We start from the raw sequence: 17,847 nt of genomic DNA on the forward strand, positions 1-17,847 counted from the left end.
CTCTCCAGTGATAACATGACTACAGGGACAGCAGGCTCTGATCAGCGACATGGCACTTGATTGTTTTGTGAATAACCATAATTAGGGAAAAAAAAAAAAAAATTTATCTATCCCCCATTTTCTTAAGTGACATAATTTCATTATGATAATTTAGACTAGGGAGGGAAAGACAATCAGTGGAATTTTATTGACTGATTGATGGACCATTACTAACGACTATTGCTTGTTAATAATATTAGTAGGCATAACATAATTAATGCCTACTAACCTTCATTAAAGGATATGCCAAAAGTAGTGTCCATCAGTTCTGATGCATGCACTCTTTTGCAAAGATTCTAACTTCCACTCTACAGTTGTTTCCTAAATATGTTGACCATTACAACTCTGGTTTCTTTATTCTGTTTGAGGATTCATTTTGTATACTTTAGCCTTTAAATAACCCCACACGAAAATATCACAGGGAGTGATGTATAATCTGTGACTTACTTATCCTTTCTCCAAACACACTTCTTGTGTCTACTGAGTGATTGGATGTGTGTGTTAACAGAATCTTGTTGGAAATGTCCATTGAACTTTCTGTTAGTTCTTTAAAAAAAAATAGTTATAATGTCAGACTGGCATACAGCTTCAATTTAATTGTTTCTGTAAAGAACATAGACCTGATAATTCTCGTTACATTCAAAGCCTACCAAATATCCACTTTTACATTGTGGTGTGGTGGTCCAGTATCTGATAATGTGGCTGTTCACTTATCTATTGAAATAAAACCATGTCTCATCCAAATAAATTTGCAAGAGTAGAATTTACTAAAGAAAAATCCTGCTGATTTTCTCTCTTCATATGATCTCCAGTAATTATATCTAATGACTGATTAAACCTTGATCTACTGGACGTTATGAATATTGCCATCTATCCTTGCTGTATTGCTCTAAGAATCTATGCAAAACTTAACTGCTGTGAAGTTGCTAAAGTTGTTATTTTGTAACTTGGTAAATTTCCTTGAAAATTTAGTTTGTAAACTCAGTATTTATTTGTATCTGTTTTTACAAGGTTGTTATCCTAATGCATTTCTGATGTATGTCAGATTTAGTGGAAGATTAGGCATTATATAATGTCTGCTAGAAATTTGTGATCCAGAAATTGAAGCTTCTTTATCTGCCATATCAATGTAACTAGTTGAGCCAAAATATCAATACAGTAAACCCGCGAAATGTCGCGAATACTGAGTTATGGCTCCCATAGTAATAAAGGAGTTCCGTTCCAAAGTATGGAATATATAAGAAAAACTAGTCTAAAATTTTGTCTATGTATGTATTATATGTACCTTCATAATATGACTGTACATAGACAGTACATAGTGAAATGCAAGCATATGGCATCGAAATGAAAATAAGAAACAATTTAATATTAAATGTAATATTTATTAGAAATTTCAAACAAATCTTTCAAACCAGCGCCTTTGCTAGCAAAAAAACTTATCCTGCCAGTGCTATCACCAGTTTCACTAAAGTGTTGATAAAGGAGTTTTGCCTTTTCAAGAATGATGAGTGAACTTAACGGAATTATATTTTGAGTTCGGTCTTCTATCCACAGATTTAAAGCTTTTTCCATTTTTTTCTAATTTAACATTACAAGTTACAGAGCAAATTTTTGAAGCAATTAGCGCGTTTTCACGGACACTACGGCGGATTTTTCCTTCCAATTTTTTGATTGATCGTGCCGTTGCCTCATTGATTTTGTAATGTTTTGCCACTGAAGAGACACTTTCACCATTAGAAATTTTGTCTAATAACTCAATTTTATTCGCTAATGTCATCACCTTTTTTGATCTTTTCACATTTCCCTTGTTATTTGTAGCCATATTTTTGTATGGGTAAAAAAGAACTTGTCCAAATAAAGTCACTTTCTTCCATTAACACACTCGAAAAAGTCTGTTTTTACACTGCAAAATGGTAGATTTGTCACTTTTGTAAGCATATCAATTTATTCAATTTATAAGCATATAAATTAAAAGCCAATGACCAAACCTTCCATGACAAGCGCATAACACATACTGAACAAGGATTAGCGAGAAACATCCACGCTCGCGATTTTGTCACCCCTCTCCCCCCCCCACCCACTGAATCTGTTTTGACCGGGAAAGATAATTTTAGCCACGCCCATGTTTTTTTATGGCGGAAAATATTCACGGCGCTTTAAAATTCACATTTTTTTTTGGTTTCATTTTATATTAAATCAGCGATCACGAAACCGCGAATACAGATAGCGGGGGTTTACTGTATTTTAATGCTATTTGTTGCTTCTGTTTAGGTTAACCTGCAGATATGGTGAATGGGTTCCTGATAATTTTCTGCACACCCAAACCCTGGGTAATTTAGATTTAGGCCTAAATGGATGTCAGATGAATTAATGAGGCTCATGGCAGAGAAGAAAAATGTATGGGATGCATATAAAGTATCAGGTGACACAGAAGCCTATGGCAGGTATAAACTAGTCTGTAATCAAGTTAAAGGAAGTTAGGCAGGCGAAGGTAGATTATGAGAAATCTCTGGAAAAGGATGCAAAGGAAAACAGCAAAGAGTTCTTTACTTATGTAAACTCTAGAAAGAAAGGGATGAATCAGATTGTACCACTTAACACAGATGGGTTGACTATTGATCATGCTCAGATAGCTGACAAACTGAATGAGTATTTTGCATCTACGTTCACACATGAGAAGTTATTCAATGAGGGGAGTGCCAGATGATTATCAAACTAACAGGGAGCCAGGTAATTTTGTAATAACTGAGAGCAAAGTGGAGGAGAAATTGTTGAAGTTAAACATAAAAAAGGCACCTGGGGTGACAGTATCTATCCACTTATCCAGGTCCCCATGGACTGGAGGTGTGCAAATTTATCACCAATTCACAAAGGGGGATCAAAAGGTGACACAAGTAACTATAGACCTGTTAATTTAACTTGTGTTCTGGGGAAAATAATGGAATCACTGGTTAAAGAAGCAGTGCAGGATCATCTAGACAAGACTGCAGTAATAGTTAAGACACAGCATGGGTTTGTTAAAGGGAGGTCTTGTTTTACCAATTTGATTGGATACTATGATGTGGTCACAAAGGAACTGAATGCTAAAAATAATTTTGATATCATATACTTGGATTTCGGGAAATCTTTTGATACTATTGCACATGTAAAACTGCTGTACAAATTGGAGAGGTATGGCATTAAAGGTAAGTTGCTACAATGGATAAAGGGATGGTTGAGTAGGAGACGACAGGAGTGGTAATCAGTGGACACTGCCCTTCATGGACAAATGTTATTAGTGGAGTTCCCCAGTGTTCGGTGTTGGGCCCATTGTTGTTTTGTATATTTATTAATGATATTGATGAAGGTATATCAGGATTAATGTCCAAGTTTGCAGATGATACAAAGGTTGGCGGGGTTGTTAATGACAGTAAAGACAGTATGCTACTCCAACTAGATCTAGATAAGTTGGGCAAATGGACTGAGAACTTTTAACATTGACAAATGCGAAGTACTGCAAATGGGTAGCAATAACCGAAGAGAAACGTACCAACTGTGTGGTGCTACACTCAGGGAAGTGGAAAGTAAAAAAGACCTGGGGATAATTGTGCAGTCAAATATGAAGTTCGCTAAGCAGTGCAGATGGGCTGCCAGGTCAGGTCAATGATATACAAGAATTTTGCTAGCAGGGACAGGGAGGTGATTATCCCATTATACAAGGCAATGGTCAGACCACACCTAGAGTGCTGTGTACAGGTCTGGAGGCCTCATTTTAGGAAAGATATAGAGTTGCTAGAACAAGTAGAAAGAAGGGCAACAAGATTAGCGGCGGAAACAAAGGGGTGCTCTTACCAAGAAAGACTTAAGTTTTGCAAATTGCAGTGCCTAGAGAGTAAGCACCTGCAAGGTGATCTGATTTAGGTGTATCAGGCCTTGAATGGGTTGAGCAAGCTGAATGCTGATGGGATTCTTCCTCTTGTTCAGAATAATCATTTGAGAAAGCATAAATTCAAATTGAGGAAAGATAGATGTAGGATAGATGTGCAGAAGTTTGCCTTTAGCCAGCGGGTAGTTGATTGGTGGAATAGACTTCCATCTATTGTTGTGGAAGTTGATAGCCCAAATATAAGGCTGAGCTGGACAGGCATTTGGAAAGAATGGGGGGGGGGATAAGGGAATGGTTTTTTTTTTTTTTTTGCTGATTGTGCATAAGCTTGCTTTCTTGCATCATATGCCTCTGCTAATACTAATATATTTTGTTATGCACTGAGCAATTTTATTTTTAAAGGCATAATATATCTGCACCTGGCACTAGTGTGCTACAAAGACTGAATAATTTGGTAACTGCATGTAAATAAAGTGTGATTAATATGTAATTCAATATATATGTAATACTCTCTCTCTCTCTCATAGGACTCAATTTTTCCAGGAATATTGTATATACATTAAAAAAAGTAATAATAATAAAATAAGTTCACCCATTCTCTCTGTTTCATTAATCCTACACCAGATTAAAAAATGCTATCATGCATAGCATATTTAAAACTAACAGTTATAGCATAAAATTCTGGCTTAGGGTACAACTCTTGCTTCTTTTACATTATTACCTTATGTTCACTTTATATTGTATATTTTAGGAAAACACATCGGTTGTGTTAAGTAGGGAATTGCTTTATTGTAAATTAGAGTTTTATATGCATTAGAGAATTAATTCTCTGTCTATTGCATTAGATTTAAATATTTCCTTTGTCTCAATAAGCTGGCTAATACATAGATAATATTTTACTTATACAGAGCCATAAATAACTATGCAGAACAGTCATCAAGTGGACAGGGAAATTTCCAGACAATGGCTTTCTTTCTGTCACTTGGAAATTTTACTTATATTTTTCTTTGTTCATTTCTCATTGGTTCAGTGACTGGTTGCCTTACAGCAATGATATCCTTTTTCTGATATTAGAAATTTTATTATAGATCATTGTGCAGATATAATTTTTGTAAATGACAGTTTCATTATTTTGATAGCCAGAAAATTTAGTGCATTGGCTGAAGTGATTTTATGTGAGTTAATCTGTTTTTCTATTTTGCTCTGCAAAATGGCTCCCTATATTCAGGCAAAAAATTAAGTGTTACTTACTATAATCAGATGGGCAACTTGCAGGCAAAAACAAGAGAGCATACTGTGCTCAATATAAGGACATAAAGGATTATGGGATCACCCCCCCTCCTCAGTATTTGATAATAGGGCTGATTAATTTGGGTATACGGAAGCTTGATATGTATATAGATATAAATATGCACAATTATGCAAAGTACTGCCATTCCTCACTATACAATGCATAGTGAGGAATGGTAATGAATAACAAATGTTAAATAAAGCATGAGGAATGATGATGGGCACAACTGACACCAACCCCTCCATATTTATCCTTCTGGTAGTTAATTAAAAGCTCCCTACTCAGAAAGCAATACCCTCATTTTTGTATAACTTTATACATATATATTTGAAACAAATTTTGAACAAACAGAACAAGATACAAAGTAAAGGCATATAAATGAATAATTATATTATGTAAAGTAAATTTAACCAAATTGATTAATGTTATTGAATAAACAATAAACAGATTATGATATTAGAGGATAAGAAAATAAAGAATAAGGATAAGAAATAGAGCTATGCACATTAGAAAGAAAAGTGGCCAATTAATAAAGAAAAGGTATAAGTGCCCTGAGTTATAGCCAAAACAGAAACCATTAAAAAAACTAATTAATAAAGTAACTAAAATATTATTACTAAAATTATTGATAATTATTATAGTAGAATATATTGAATGGTACATCAGTAAAACCTATCTGTTTCTGATTGCTACCTGCTGGTAATTAGGCCAGTGAGTGCCTTTGTAAGAAAAATGTATTAATTTATCAGTTTTAGGAGCTTACTGGCAGAATAACAGTTAGCCCAATGTATAGTAGGCTGAACGAATATATACATAAGATGAGAGGAGGAGTTTTAGAAGATAAGTAATAAGCCAGTACAGTTTTATTCTGTTGTATTTTATTTATTATTATTTGTGATTATCTGTTACTATCATTTATTATTATTCATTATCCCTCACTGATATACCTTATTTGTAATTTTTACATATATTTATGTCTATCCCTTTCAGATGGCCCTATTATCAAAAACTGTGTGGAACTCCCATAACCATCTTTGTATTCTGCATAGTTTGCTCTCCCTTGCTTTTTTGTCTATATATGGCCATCTGAATATAGTAAGCAGTGCTTCATTTTTTCATTTTCTGTTCACAAAGCCACTGCCATTCAATTCAGTTGCATAGAAAGTACTTGGTGCTTTATAGCAATGCTGCTGATGCACCATAAAACTCCTAAACAGACAAACAAACAATAGAAAGTACTAAATATTTGGGAAAATAGAAAAACAGATTTTAATTAATTCACTAACATAAAATCATGATTTAGCTAATGCGTTGAATTGTCTGTCTGGTCTCTCTCTGTATCTTCTCTATCATAAAAGAGGGGATGAAAGAGAAGATACGGAGAGAGAGCAGAAAGACTTGACGTGGAATGATGTAGTGCAGGCATGCAAATACATCAAGACAGGTAAGTTTGCTGATATGGATGAGATAAATGGAGAGATGCTGAAGGCTATGGGCAAGGCAGGGATAGCATGGACATACAGAATAGAGTGGACATACCATAACATCTGAGATGAGAGGCAGGTGCCGAAGGACTGGAAAGAAGGTTTGATTATCCCTTTAAAGGAGAACAGGAAAAAGTATTCCAATTATAGAGGCATCACACTGACATCACATGTGAGTAAGCTGTATGAGAGAGTGTTAGAACTGAAGATAACAGGAACGAACAATTGAAAATAGGATGGCCGAGGAACAGTATGGCTTTAGGCCTGGCAGATCGATGGTGGATCTAATTTTCTGCATCAGGTAACTGATGGAAAAGTGCTATGAACACAAAGAATTATGGATGGCATTTTTGGACATAAAGCATTTGATCCCATAAAGAGAGAGAAAGTAAGAGGTTTGAGAAACGTGAGGATAGAGGAACATCTTGCGGAGAGAACTGAGAATATGTGCACCAATACAGTGAGCAAAGTAAGAACAGTGATGGGGGTTGATGGAGAGCTTTGAAATAACATCAGGTTTGAGGCAAGGGGGTGTCCTGTTACCACTACTGTTCATAGCTGTCATGAATGATGTGCAGTGTAGAGTGGTGAAACAACTTGGACAGGATGGAAGTCATGCTCTTTGCCAATAACCTCTTCATATGGAGAGAGAGCAGGGAACAAGTGCAACAGCAAGTTGATATATGGGCTAGTATGGACAATGAATTTGGACTGGTTTTCAGTCAGGAGAAGAGTGAAGTAATCGTTCTAAAGAGGAGTGGTGAGTCTAATGGATCCATTACAATGGAAAGAGCTAAAAATAGTTAACAGCTTCCAGGTATCTAGGAAGTGCCATTACAAAGACTGGAGTGATAGATGAAAAAATAAGTAGAAGGATACAAACGGACAGAAATTTCTATAGGCAGACAAGAGATCTGATCTAGAACAGGAACAGAGTCATCTACTAGGTGGTAGATCACTCTCATCAGCTGGTGCAATACCACCACTTTGCTTATTGGAGGCTTGAAGTGGTGGAACCCATGTTTAGTTTCCCGAGCTGAGTTACGGTCAACCCTTCCCCATCTCTTCCATCATGCAGTATGACTGATGACCTTTGAGGTGAGGTTATGATAGACATCATGGCAAGATCCGATCTTCCTTGCATTTTGAGGGCACAGCTCTAAAATGGTGTTCGTAGGCCAGCCGCTAGTTAGTAGAATGTATTGGTAACTCTTTAGGAGGCTTCCGGATTAGCTAGTGCTATAATCTTGCTACCTCTACTCTGCCAGATAGTGACTGGAGGGAGTTCGAGTAGTGTGTATGCAGGGGGCATTGTTGAGGCCACGTTATGTCAAGGATCTGGGTATATTCTTACCATGTGTATGTCATATCCAAAAATTTCATTACTTCATACACATACCCCACTTTTTCTTACTATTGAATACACCATGAATTGTCAAACTAATAGAGTAAGCTTATCTGCAAAAAGATCTAAACCTCCCAAACACTTCCTAGTTCATTTCACAAATATATACGTGGTCTCATTTCTAATCTCAGCGATGTCCATTTCCACTTACAGTCTGCCAAACCCCATGTACTTTTTCTGACAGAATCTCAGTTATCGGTTGATTCAACTACTGTTCATCTCAGTTGCCCAAAATATTCGCTTCATGATACCTTTTGCCTCAAAGGTGTTACTTGTGCATATCTCCGTTTCAATATTCCCTATCAGAGACTTGGAAATTTGGAATCTCCTCTCTTTGATCTTCTCTGGCTTAAAATCTCTCTACCTCATTGTGTCAAATTCATCTGTTGTCTCTACCGTTCTCCCAACTCCACTAATCACTTGGAGCCCTTTGACTTCCTCTCTTTGCAACTTGATTTTCTCCAGTCCAACTTTCCTAACAGCGAGGTAATTTTCCTTGGTGATTTTAATGTTCACAACTCCAGCTGGCTTCCGTTTTCTACTCACACAGACCCAGCTGTTCGAGACCCCGAGGCTTTTGCAATTGCTAATCACCTTGCACAGATTGTTCGGTTACCTACAAGAATACCGGACAATCCTAACCATACAGCCAACATGCTTGATCTTTTTCTCACATAACAACCCTTATAAGTACACGGTCGAGCGAGTGGTCCTTTAGGCACCTCAGATCACAACTTGGTGATTGTCTCTTCTCCAGTGGAGCCTTTATCTCATGGCTGTTCCCAATCCTGTATTTTTTGGCATTACAAGAATGCAAAATGGGATGACCTGCAAGATTTCTTTTCCTTGGTCTGATTACTGTTTCAAAACTTCTGATGTCAACGTTTGCTCAGATCGTGTCAGTGAAATTTTTCTTGTAGGAATGGAACTCTTTATCCTACGCTCCACTTTAAAATCTCGTCTCTTATCTAAACTTTGGTTTTCCAATAAATGTGCTAAGGCTGTTCAAGAGAAGAATGTTGCAAATTGTAATTGGCTTGTTTTCAATTCTTTAGTTTCATTTTCTGCTTATACCGAAGCTCGCAATAATTGGAAAGCAGTTATTAATCAGTCCACACTAGAATTTGAACAGGCTAAGAGTAGAAAATTTGCTTCTTGCCCTAATGGTAGCCGAGCAATTCTGGTCTTTTGCTAAAGCTATTGGCGTCAACTTTTACCCATCTCTGCTCCCACCTCTGTCAAAACCAGATGGTTCTGCTGTCACTTCAGCCAAGGACCTGCTAGCATCCCATTTTTTTTTCAACTTGTGTATTAATGAGCTTGGTAAAACACCTCCCATCATTCCCAACACGCTCTATTCAATGCCTCCTGTGGTCTTCCATCAAAAGGATGTCAGAAGGTTTTGACGAATCTTGATGCTAAGAAAGTTTCATTTCCTGATGGTATTTTCCTCTTGTTCTCAAAAGCTGTGGTCCTGAACTTACTTGTGTTCTTTGTTTCCTTTTTTCACTTTCTTATTCCAAAGGTGTTTTTCCTTCCACTTGGAAATTTTCTCATATCCAGCCAGTTCCTAAAAAGGGTGACAAATCCCTCTCATCCAATTATCGTTCCATTGCAATTACTTCTATTCTTTCTAAAGTAATGGAGAAGTCAATTAACCGCCAACTCCTAAACTACCTAGAAACTTTCTGTCTGGTCAACAATCGTCAGTATGGATTCAGTCAGTGTCGATCCACTGGTGATATTCTGACTTATGTTACCCATTTATGGACAAATTCAATGGAAAAGTCTGGTGAAACACAAGCAGTTGCTCTTGACATCTCAAAGGCTCTTTCAATCGTTTTTGGCATAAGTCTTCTAAACAAGTTTCCATCTTATGGCTTGCCAACTATTTTTTGTAATTGGTTATCTAGTTTTCTCTCTGATTGCTCCCTGGGGATGATGGTAGATGGCTCTTTGTCTTCTAACTTCTCCACTAATGCAGGTGTCCCCCAAGGTTCAGTTCTTTCCTCCACACTTTTCCCCTTGTGTATTAATAACCTTGTTCCATTGACTGGACATCCCATCCATAGTTTTGCCGATGATAGCATATTTCATTCCACTTTCCATTTTGAGAAACCTTGTCCTGCTCAATCAGCTGCAATTTCTCGAATATCCGCTACCAATTCCTTAAATGCCGATCTCCAGGTAATTCTTCAGTGTGGCAAAGACAACTTAGTTGATTTCAATCCTTCTAAAACTTAGTCTTGTCTTATATCTCGCAAAAAGGATTCTTCTGCTCCTATGCTTATCTTTGGTGACATTCCGATTTCTAGTCAAGTTGATATCTCTCTTTTGGGGATTACCCTGAGTTCTAATCTCTCTTGTCACAAGCACATTATAAATATTGCTTCCTATGCATCTAAAAAACTTGGTTTTCTCTTTCGCTCTTGGCATTACTTTTCTTCCAAACAGCTGTTCACTCTGTACAAATTGTAAATCCCCCCCCCCCCACCATGGAATAATGTTCCCACATCTGGGGCAGTGCCCCCAAAAACTCTCAGGCTTCTAGATTCCATTCAGAAGAGAGCAATTAGGTTAATTGATGACTCAAAAAAATTAAGTCTCCTCCACTCACTGTCTCATAGACGTACTGTTTCTGCTGCATGCCTTTTCTACAGATACTTCCATGGGCAGTGTTCTTCTGAATTGGCTTCTATAATTCCCATTCTCTCTTTCAAAACAGTATGAACATGTGCTGCCACCAGCCAACATCCATTTACTGGAGAGGGCGCTGAATCTCTTTAAAAGTTACAGCTGACAGTTACAGGCTCCGCAAAAACGATAAGTGTTTGCCTTTTATTTACATGATTGTTATTTTATATTGTACTTAATAAGTAGTCATATAGTTATAGTTACGCTGGTTATTTTTTATTTTTAATTTAGATAAAGAGTTTTTGTGGATTTTACTTACGATAGGTAAAACCGTTATTTCGTTCCATTTTGTAGCCATTGTTTTTGGATATAGTGGTAGGGAATTCAAATTTTTTAATTGAGGTAGCTAGGTAGCTCTAACGCATAATTATATAGTAATACGCTTCACTGTTTCTATTTAATAGTTTCTATTCAAATACTATTAATATTTAATTTATTGATTTTATTAATTTAAACTACCATGCCCCAGACTAGAGCAGCAAAGCAACGGGCACAAAGTGGCAGGAGTGCTGTGAATCGGGGGAGAACTGAGGGGGGCAATTCTCCAACGCATCACAGCCTAAAAAAATGTGCAACTTGTGAAATGTTTGCCGAACTCTCTGGAACGGAACATGATATTGCCATGGGGGATGTCTTTGTGTGTGCGCGATGTAAGGAGTGTAAGGAAATCAGGCGACAACTCAGCGTTGTTATGGGCCTATATGAGAGTTTGAAGGACAGGGTGGATGCCCTCGAAAGATCTAAATTGAGGGGCCCATCAGGCTCTCAGCTGCCCAACTCAACGCCAGAGCTCACTCCTGGGCATCAGGCAACACAGCGGCAATCTCCAAAGCAGAATGCGCTGGTCCCAAAGGAACTAGTTATTGTTGGTGACTCTATTGTCAGGGAGACGGGGAATATATTTTGTAAAAAGGATAGGTGGAACAGGACCAGGGTATGTCTGCCAGGGGCAAAGGTTGATGACGTTGTAGAGCGGATATCATCTTTCAAGGGCACAAAAGGTGATATAGTTGTACACGTTGGCACTAATGATATTAAGAGTAGGAGACCGGCGGAATTACTCAACAAGTACAGGTCACTGTTGAAAAAAAGCCGGGAAATAGGGTTGAATTTGAAAGTCTCTGCAATTCTGCCCAGACACGATAAGAGGGAGTACATGATGAGAGCCTTGTCGATCAATTCGGCCCTGGAAAGATTGTGCAAGGCTCAAGGGGTAGAATTTTTTTCAGCCTGGACTGTACTTGTTAACAGGAGAGATTGCTTCTACAGGGATGGGATACACTTAAATAGAAAGGGTGCAAGAATATTTGCTGATGCTATCGAGGCAGTGTTAGGTGGGTCGGAAAACTGCTAGTTTGGGGGGATACAAAGACTAATAGTTTAACAGTAGCCGCAGGCAGAGGTGAAGGTGATTCTTGCACAACTTCTATTAGAATAAGAAGCGACCTGGAGCGAGGGGTGTTGGGGGTTTCAGGGACGGATGGCAGTCATCATGGAATAGTTGGGTATATGGGATGTGTTAGGGTAACAAGGAATAGGCATAGGAGCATGTATGCTTGCATGTATACCAATGCTAGAAGTATAGTAAATAAATTTGATGAATTTGAAGTGTTGGTCAAGACATCAAAGGCGGATATTGTTGGGATATCAGAGACGTGGTGTCACACAGATATAAGGAATGCTGAACTGGAATTTGGGGAGTACAATGTGTACAGAAAGGATAGACAGGACAGAAAGGGAGGGGTTGTTATGCTGTTAATTAAGAAAAACATAAAATCAAAGGAAGTGCACCCAGTTAATATAGATGAACAGTGCTCTGTTGAGTCAGTTTGGTGTGAGATAAGCACTGCGAAAGGAAAAATAAGAGTAGGAGTGTGTTATAGGCCTAATGACTTGTATGAGTACAATGAACAATTGTACAGAGAAATAGAGTGGGCCAGTAAATCAGAATGTCTTATAATGGGGGATTTTAACTTCCCAGATATTGACTGGAACTTGTGGGTTGGTCACTCACACACTAGTCAGACTTTTGTGGATTTATTGGATGATTGTTTTCTGCAGCAGCATGTTCGAGAGGCAACCAGAGAAAGTAACACTCTTGATCTGGTTATCAGCAGTGATCATTCGTGTATTAAGAATTTGCAGATAAAGGAACCACTAGGTGGCAGTGATCACAGTGTGCTGAAGTGGGATTTACTCAAAGAGGTAACTACCGTCAGGGGTAAAGGAAAGGGTTTTTGCTTCCGTAAAGGGGAGTACAGTGGTCTCAGACAGTTTTTAAATTCTGTACAGTGGGATCAACTGACGATGTTACGAACAGTAAATTCTAAGTGGGAAGCATTCAAAGAATTAATCGTGGAAGCTACTAGACTTTACATACCGATTAAGAAATATCGTTCAAGGTTTAGGCCTAAATGGTTATCAAATGAACTAATGAGACTCGTGACAGAGAAGAAAAATGCATGGGATGCATATAAATTATCAGGTGACGCAGAAGCCTGTGGCAGATATAAGCTAGTCTGTAATCAGGTCACAAAGGAGGTTCGGCAGGCGAAGGCGGATTACGAGAAATCTTTGGCAAAAGATGCTAAGAAAAACAGCAAGGATTTCTTTACTTATATAAACTCTAAAAGGAAGGGGATGAATATGATTGGTCCACTTGACCTCGATGGTTCGACTGTTGATGATCCTGCTCAGATAGCAAACAAACTGAATGAGTATTTTGCATCTACATTCACACGTGAGGAATTATTACAATTTGAAAATGGAAGAAGGTTATCAAATTGTAGCAGTGTGCTTAATGATTTTGTAATAACTGAGAGCAAAGTGGAGGAGAAATTGTTGAAGTTAAACATAAGAAAGGCACCTGGGGTGGATGGGATCTATCCAGTTATTTTAAAGGAGGCGGCAAAGCAACTAAGCAAACCCTTAGCCATAATTATGAGAGCATCCTTGGACTCAGGGGAGGTTCCCACGGACTGGAGATGTGCAAATGTGTCCCCAATTCACAAAGGTGGATCGAAGGGTGACACGAGTAATTACAGACCAGTTAGTTTAACTTCTGTTCCGGGTAAAATAATGGAGTCGCTGGTTAAAGATGCATTGCAGGATCATCTAGACAAGACTGCAGCAATAATTCAAACACAGCATGGGTTTGTTAAGGGAAAGTCTTGTCTGACAAATTTGATTGCTTATTATGATGTGGTCACAAAGGAACTGGATGCAAAAAATAATTTTGATATCATATACTTGGATTTCAGGAAAGCTTTTGACACTGTTGCGCATGGAAGACTACTGTACAAATTGGAGCAGAATGGTATTAAGGGTAAGTTGCTACAGTGGATAAAAGGATGGTTAAGTGGGAGAAGACAGAGGGTGGTAATCAATGGGTGCTGCTCTTCGTGGACTAATGTTATTAGTGGAGTCCCACAGGGTTCGGTGTTGGGTCCACTGTTGTTTTGTGTATTTATCAATGATATTGATGAAGGTATATCAGGCTTAATGTCGAAGTTTGCAGATGACACAAAGGTTGGCAGGGTTGTTAATGACAGTGATGGCAGTGTGCTACTGCAACAGGATCTAGATAATTTGGGCAGATGGGCTAAGAAGTGGCAACTGAAGTTCAACCTTGACAAATGCAAAGTACTGCATATGGGTAGAAGTAATCCCAGAGAAACGTACCAACTGTGTGGTACTACACTTAAGGTGGTAGAAAATGAAAAAGACCTGGGAGTAATTGTGCAGTCAGATATGAAGTTTTCTGAGCAGTGCAGACAGGCTGCTAGGGCGGGTCATGGGGTTTTGTCAATGATATATAGGACTTTTGCTAGCAGGGAAAAGGAGGTGATTGTCCCTCTGTATAAGGCAATGGTCAGGCCACGCCTTGAGTACTGCGTACAGGTCTGGAGGCCTCATTTTAGGAAGGATGTAGATTTGCTTGAGCGTGTACAGAGAAGAGCAACACGATTGGTGAGGGGAATGAAGGGATTCTCTTACCAAGAGAGGCTTAAGTTCTGCAAATTGCAGTGGCTGGAGACTAGGCACCTGCGCGGTGATCTGATTGAGGTCTATAAGGCCTTGAATGGGTTGAGCACGCTGAATTCTGATGGGATCCTTCCACTTGTTCAGATTACGAACCTACGGGGACATAAGTTCAAATTAAGAAAGGACAGATGTAGAATAGATGTGCGGAAATTTGCCTTTAGCCAGCGGGTGGTTAATTGCTGGAACAAACTTCCATCTGTCGTTGTAGAAGTTGATAGGTTAAATAAATTTAAGGAGGAACTGGACAGGCATTTGGAGGGAATGGTGTGATTTTTTTTTTTTTTTTGGCTGATGCTGCATAAGCTCCTACACTTGCTTTCTTGCATCATGTGCCACTACTACTACTACTGTCCAATGTCGAACTTGCAGAACCATCTTTTCATCTTCCTTGTTCATTTATTCATTCAATTGCCATTTTCTGGAACAACCTTCCTTCATACGTATTTCCTGAAAATTACAGTCTACAGAAGTTCAAGTCTAATGTCAACAAATATCCTCTCAACCTCCAACCCAAGCATGGTACCAAGTACTATAGGTTCTAATAACTCATGTAAGAAGGCTATATATCAGACCTATTATATATTAATTCTCATATACGCATCTGAAACTTGGACTATGAGGAAAAAGGATGAAAGCAGAATTCAGTGAGGAGCATAGCCAGAAAGACAAGTCATGACAAAATCAGGAATGATGTGATTAGGGAGGGAATTCAGGTTGAAATACTCCAGAATAGGATTGAAAGGTCCCGTTTGAAATGGTTTGGACATATCAAGAGAATAAACGAGAGCTGTTTGCCAAGAAGAATGTTTGATTTACAATTAAGGGACAAAAGACCAATGGGGAGACCAAGAATGAGGTGGTAGGACATGATAAAGACCAATGCCATTAAGAGAGGAGGAAACTAGAGAAATCAATGGTGGAGAGAAGTACACGGACCTGGCATGGTCGCGAGGCTTCATACATCGATCTGTGGAATAGTGGAATAATGACAGGTGATGATTGAATTGTATGCCCATCAAAATTAATGTGCTTCCATAAACTATGGTCATAATGTGGCTGTTTGAAAGGATAGCATGTACAGTGCTATCCCAAATGAACAGTGATTTCTGTTCATTTGGTTCAGTTTAAAATCAATTTTATTTCATTTGTATATAAAAATGTATGTTAATGATTAATTTGTTAATTTAATTGCTGATGACATAGTGAATTTTATCTGTAAAATTCAAAATGTTATTAGTTTAAAGCAGTAAAGTTATTCTCTGATTAAACTAATTTGTTAATACTCTGTTTTTATCTATTAGTGTAAAGACTGTTTATCTCATCTCTTGTTTCCTACATAACAGACTATGACATTCAAAGCTTAAGTGTAATATGCAATTCAAGCTGCAGTAAAAACAGAACTTGCAGTTGTAACTGTGGAATTGGGCATTGGTTTCCAGAATCTGAGTAAGGCATTAGATGTATATAGATTAGATAATTGTGCGTGCGTGTGAAAGAGAGAGAGAGAGAGAGAGAGAGAGAGAGAGAGGGGACATGGGGTGTGGGAATAAACTTTATGCACAAAAAAAAAAAAACAACTTTAGTTTCTATCATGATAAATATGTAAGTTTAGAAACTTTTGTTACTTTCAGAATACTGTCTGGTGTTCAAGAATACTTAAACCAAAACACTGGTGTTTTGATTCAAGATTGCAATAAATGTTAAGAAATAAATGTGTAAAAAAAGAAATTTATGCATGAGGTAATAATGATAAGTTTGGATCTCCTTTTATGCTTTGGAATTACTATGTACATCATAAAATTTTCTATATTTTAATAGTAGTGGTCTCCAAATAGCAGAATGGGCTGTTACCTATTCACAGGCTTGCATATTGTTTTTGCCTGTACAAAAACATGCTGTCTTGTAAGAAGCATTAGTACAGGCATACCTCGAATAACGAATAGGATGCGTTCCACGAAATTACTTCGTTAAGCGAAACTTCGTTTTCAGAGGTAAAAATACTATGGCCAGAATAGGGATACGTTCCTACGTAAAGAAAATGAAAAGCTTTTTTTTTCGAACAAAGACAAGTTTTATTAAATAAACAGTCAACTTATATACAAAGTGAAATCACATTTTAAAATATGAGTCTCAAGTTGATTGCTTATGCTTTTTTTCTCTTTCATTTAACAATTGCCTATACGGAGTTATTGCATTTAACACTGATCGCTTAACAATAAAACTTCTTCCTAAATCAGGATCATTTTCACTAAAAAAAATTTAAAACGTTTTCAATGTCATTTAAACACCTTTTTAAATCTTTGGTTGTTAACACTTTTTCAGCAGGAACTTTAACTTCGTCTTCATTATCTTTGTCTTCGTTGCTAAAAAGGTTTTCTAAATCTTCCACTGAAAAACCATCATCTTCTGCATTCAATAAATTTCTAACATCCTCTTCATCGACATTTTCGAAACCTATTGATTGAGCCATCTGGATAACTTCATTTCTAATTTCTTGGATGTTATTTTCTTCTTCTAGTAAAACTTCTGGCCATATTTTGCTCCAAACTCCATGTAAGCATTTCTTAGTGACTTCTTTCCAAGAACTATCAATGTTTTCAATTGCGTTTTTAATGGTGTAGTTTTTCCAAAAAGTTTTAACTGTCATTTCCTCTTTAACCTCTAGTTCAGTTAAACTGCTTAATGTTCGACGCAGATAATAAGCTTTAAATGATGCTATTACTCCCTGATCCAATGGTTGAATCAGGGAAGTTGTGTTTGCTGGAAGAAACACAACTTTGACAGGAATGCATGTGTCCAACGTGTTAAGATCAGTAGGATGTCCCGGAGCATTGTCTAACAACAAAAGAGCTTTTTCTTCAAAGTTGTTTTTTTTGACAATACCGTTTTACTTCATGACAAAAGTGGTTAACAAACCATCAGTAAATAACTCCTTGGTAACCCGCGCTTTTCTATTTGCTTTCCATATTACAGGTAAATTCATTTTTATGTTACCTTTTAACGCCCTCGGATTTTCTGAATGGTA

General features: G+C 37.6%; 1 protein-coding gene across 1 annotated transcript in view; it reads left to right on the forward strand.

Moving 5' to 3' along the window:
• The window catches only part of Nhe3 (Na[+]/H[+] hydrogen exchanger 3), a 330,876-nt gene that overhangs the window by 108,438 nt on the left and 204,591 nt on the right, over positions 1–17,847 (forward strand). The window contains exon 7 of the mRNA XM_090377696.1: positions 4,813–4,957. Coding sequence (XP_090233822.1) covers positions 4,813–4,957 — 145 coding nt within the window. The remainder of the gene's footprint in view (positions 1–4,812; positions 4,958–17,847) is intronic.

The sequence above is a fragment of the Mastigoproctus giganteus genome, chromosome 1, assembly GCF_048544385.1.
Source record: "Mastigoproctus giganteus isolate SK-2022 chromosome 1, ASM4854438v1, whole genome shotgun sequence".
NCBI lineage: Eukaryota > Metazoa > Arthropoda > Arachnida > Uropygi > Thelyphonidae > Mastigoproctus > Mastigoproctus giganteus.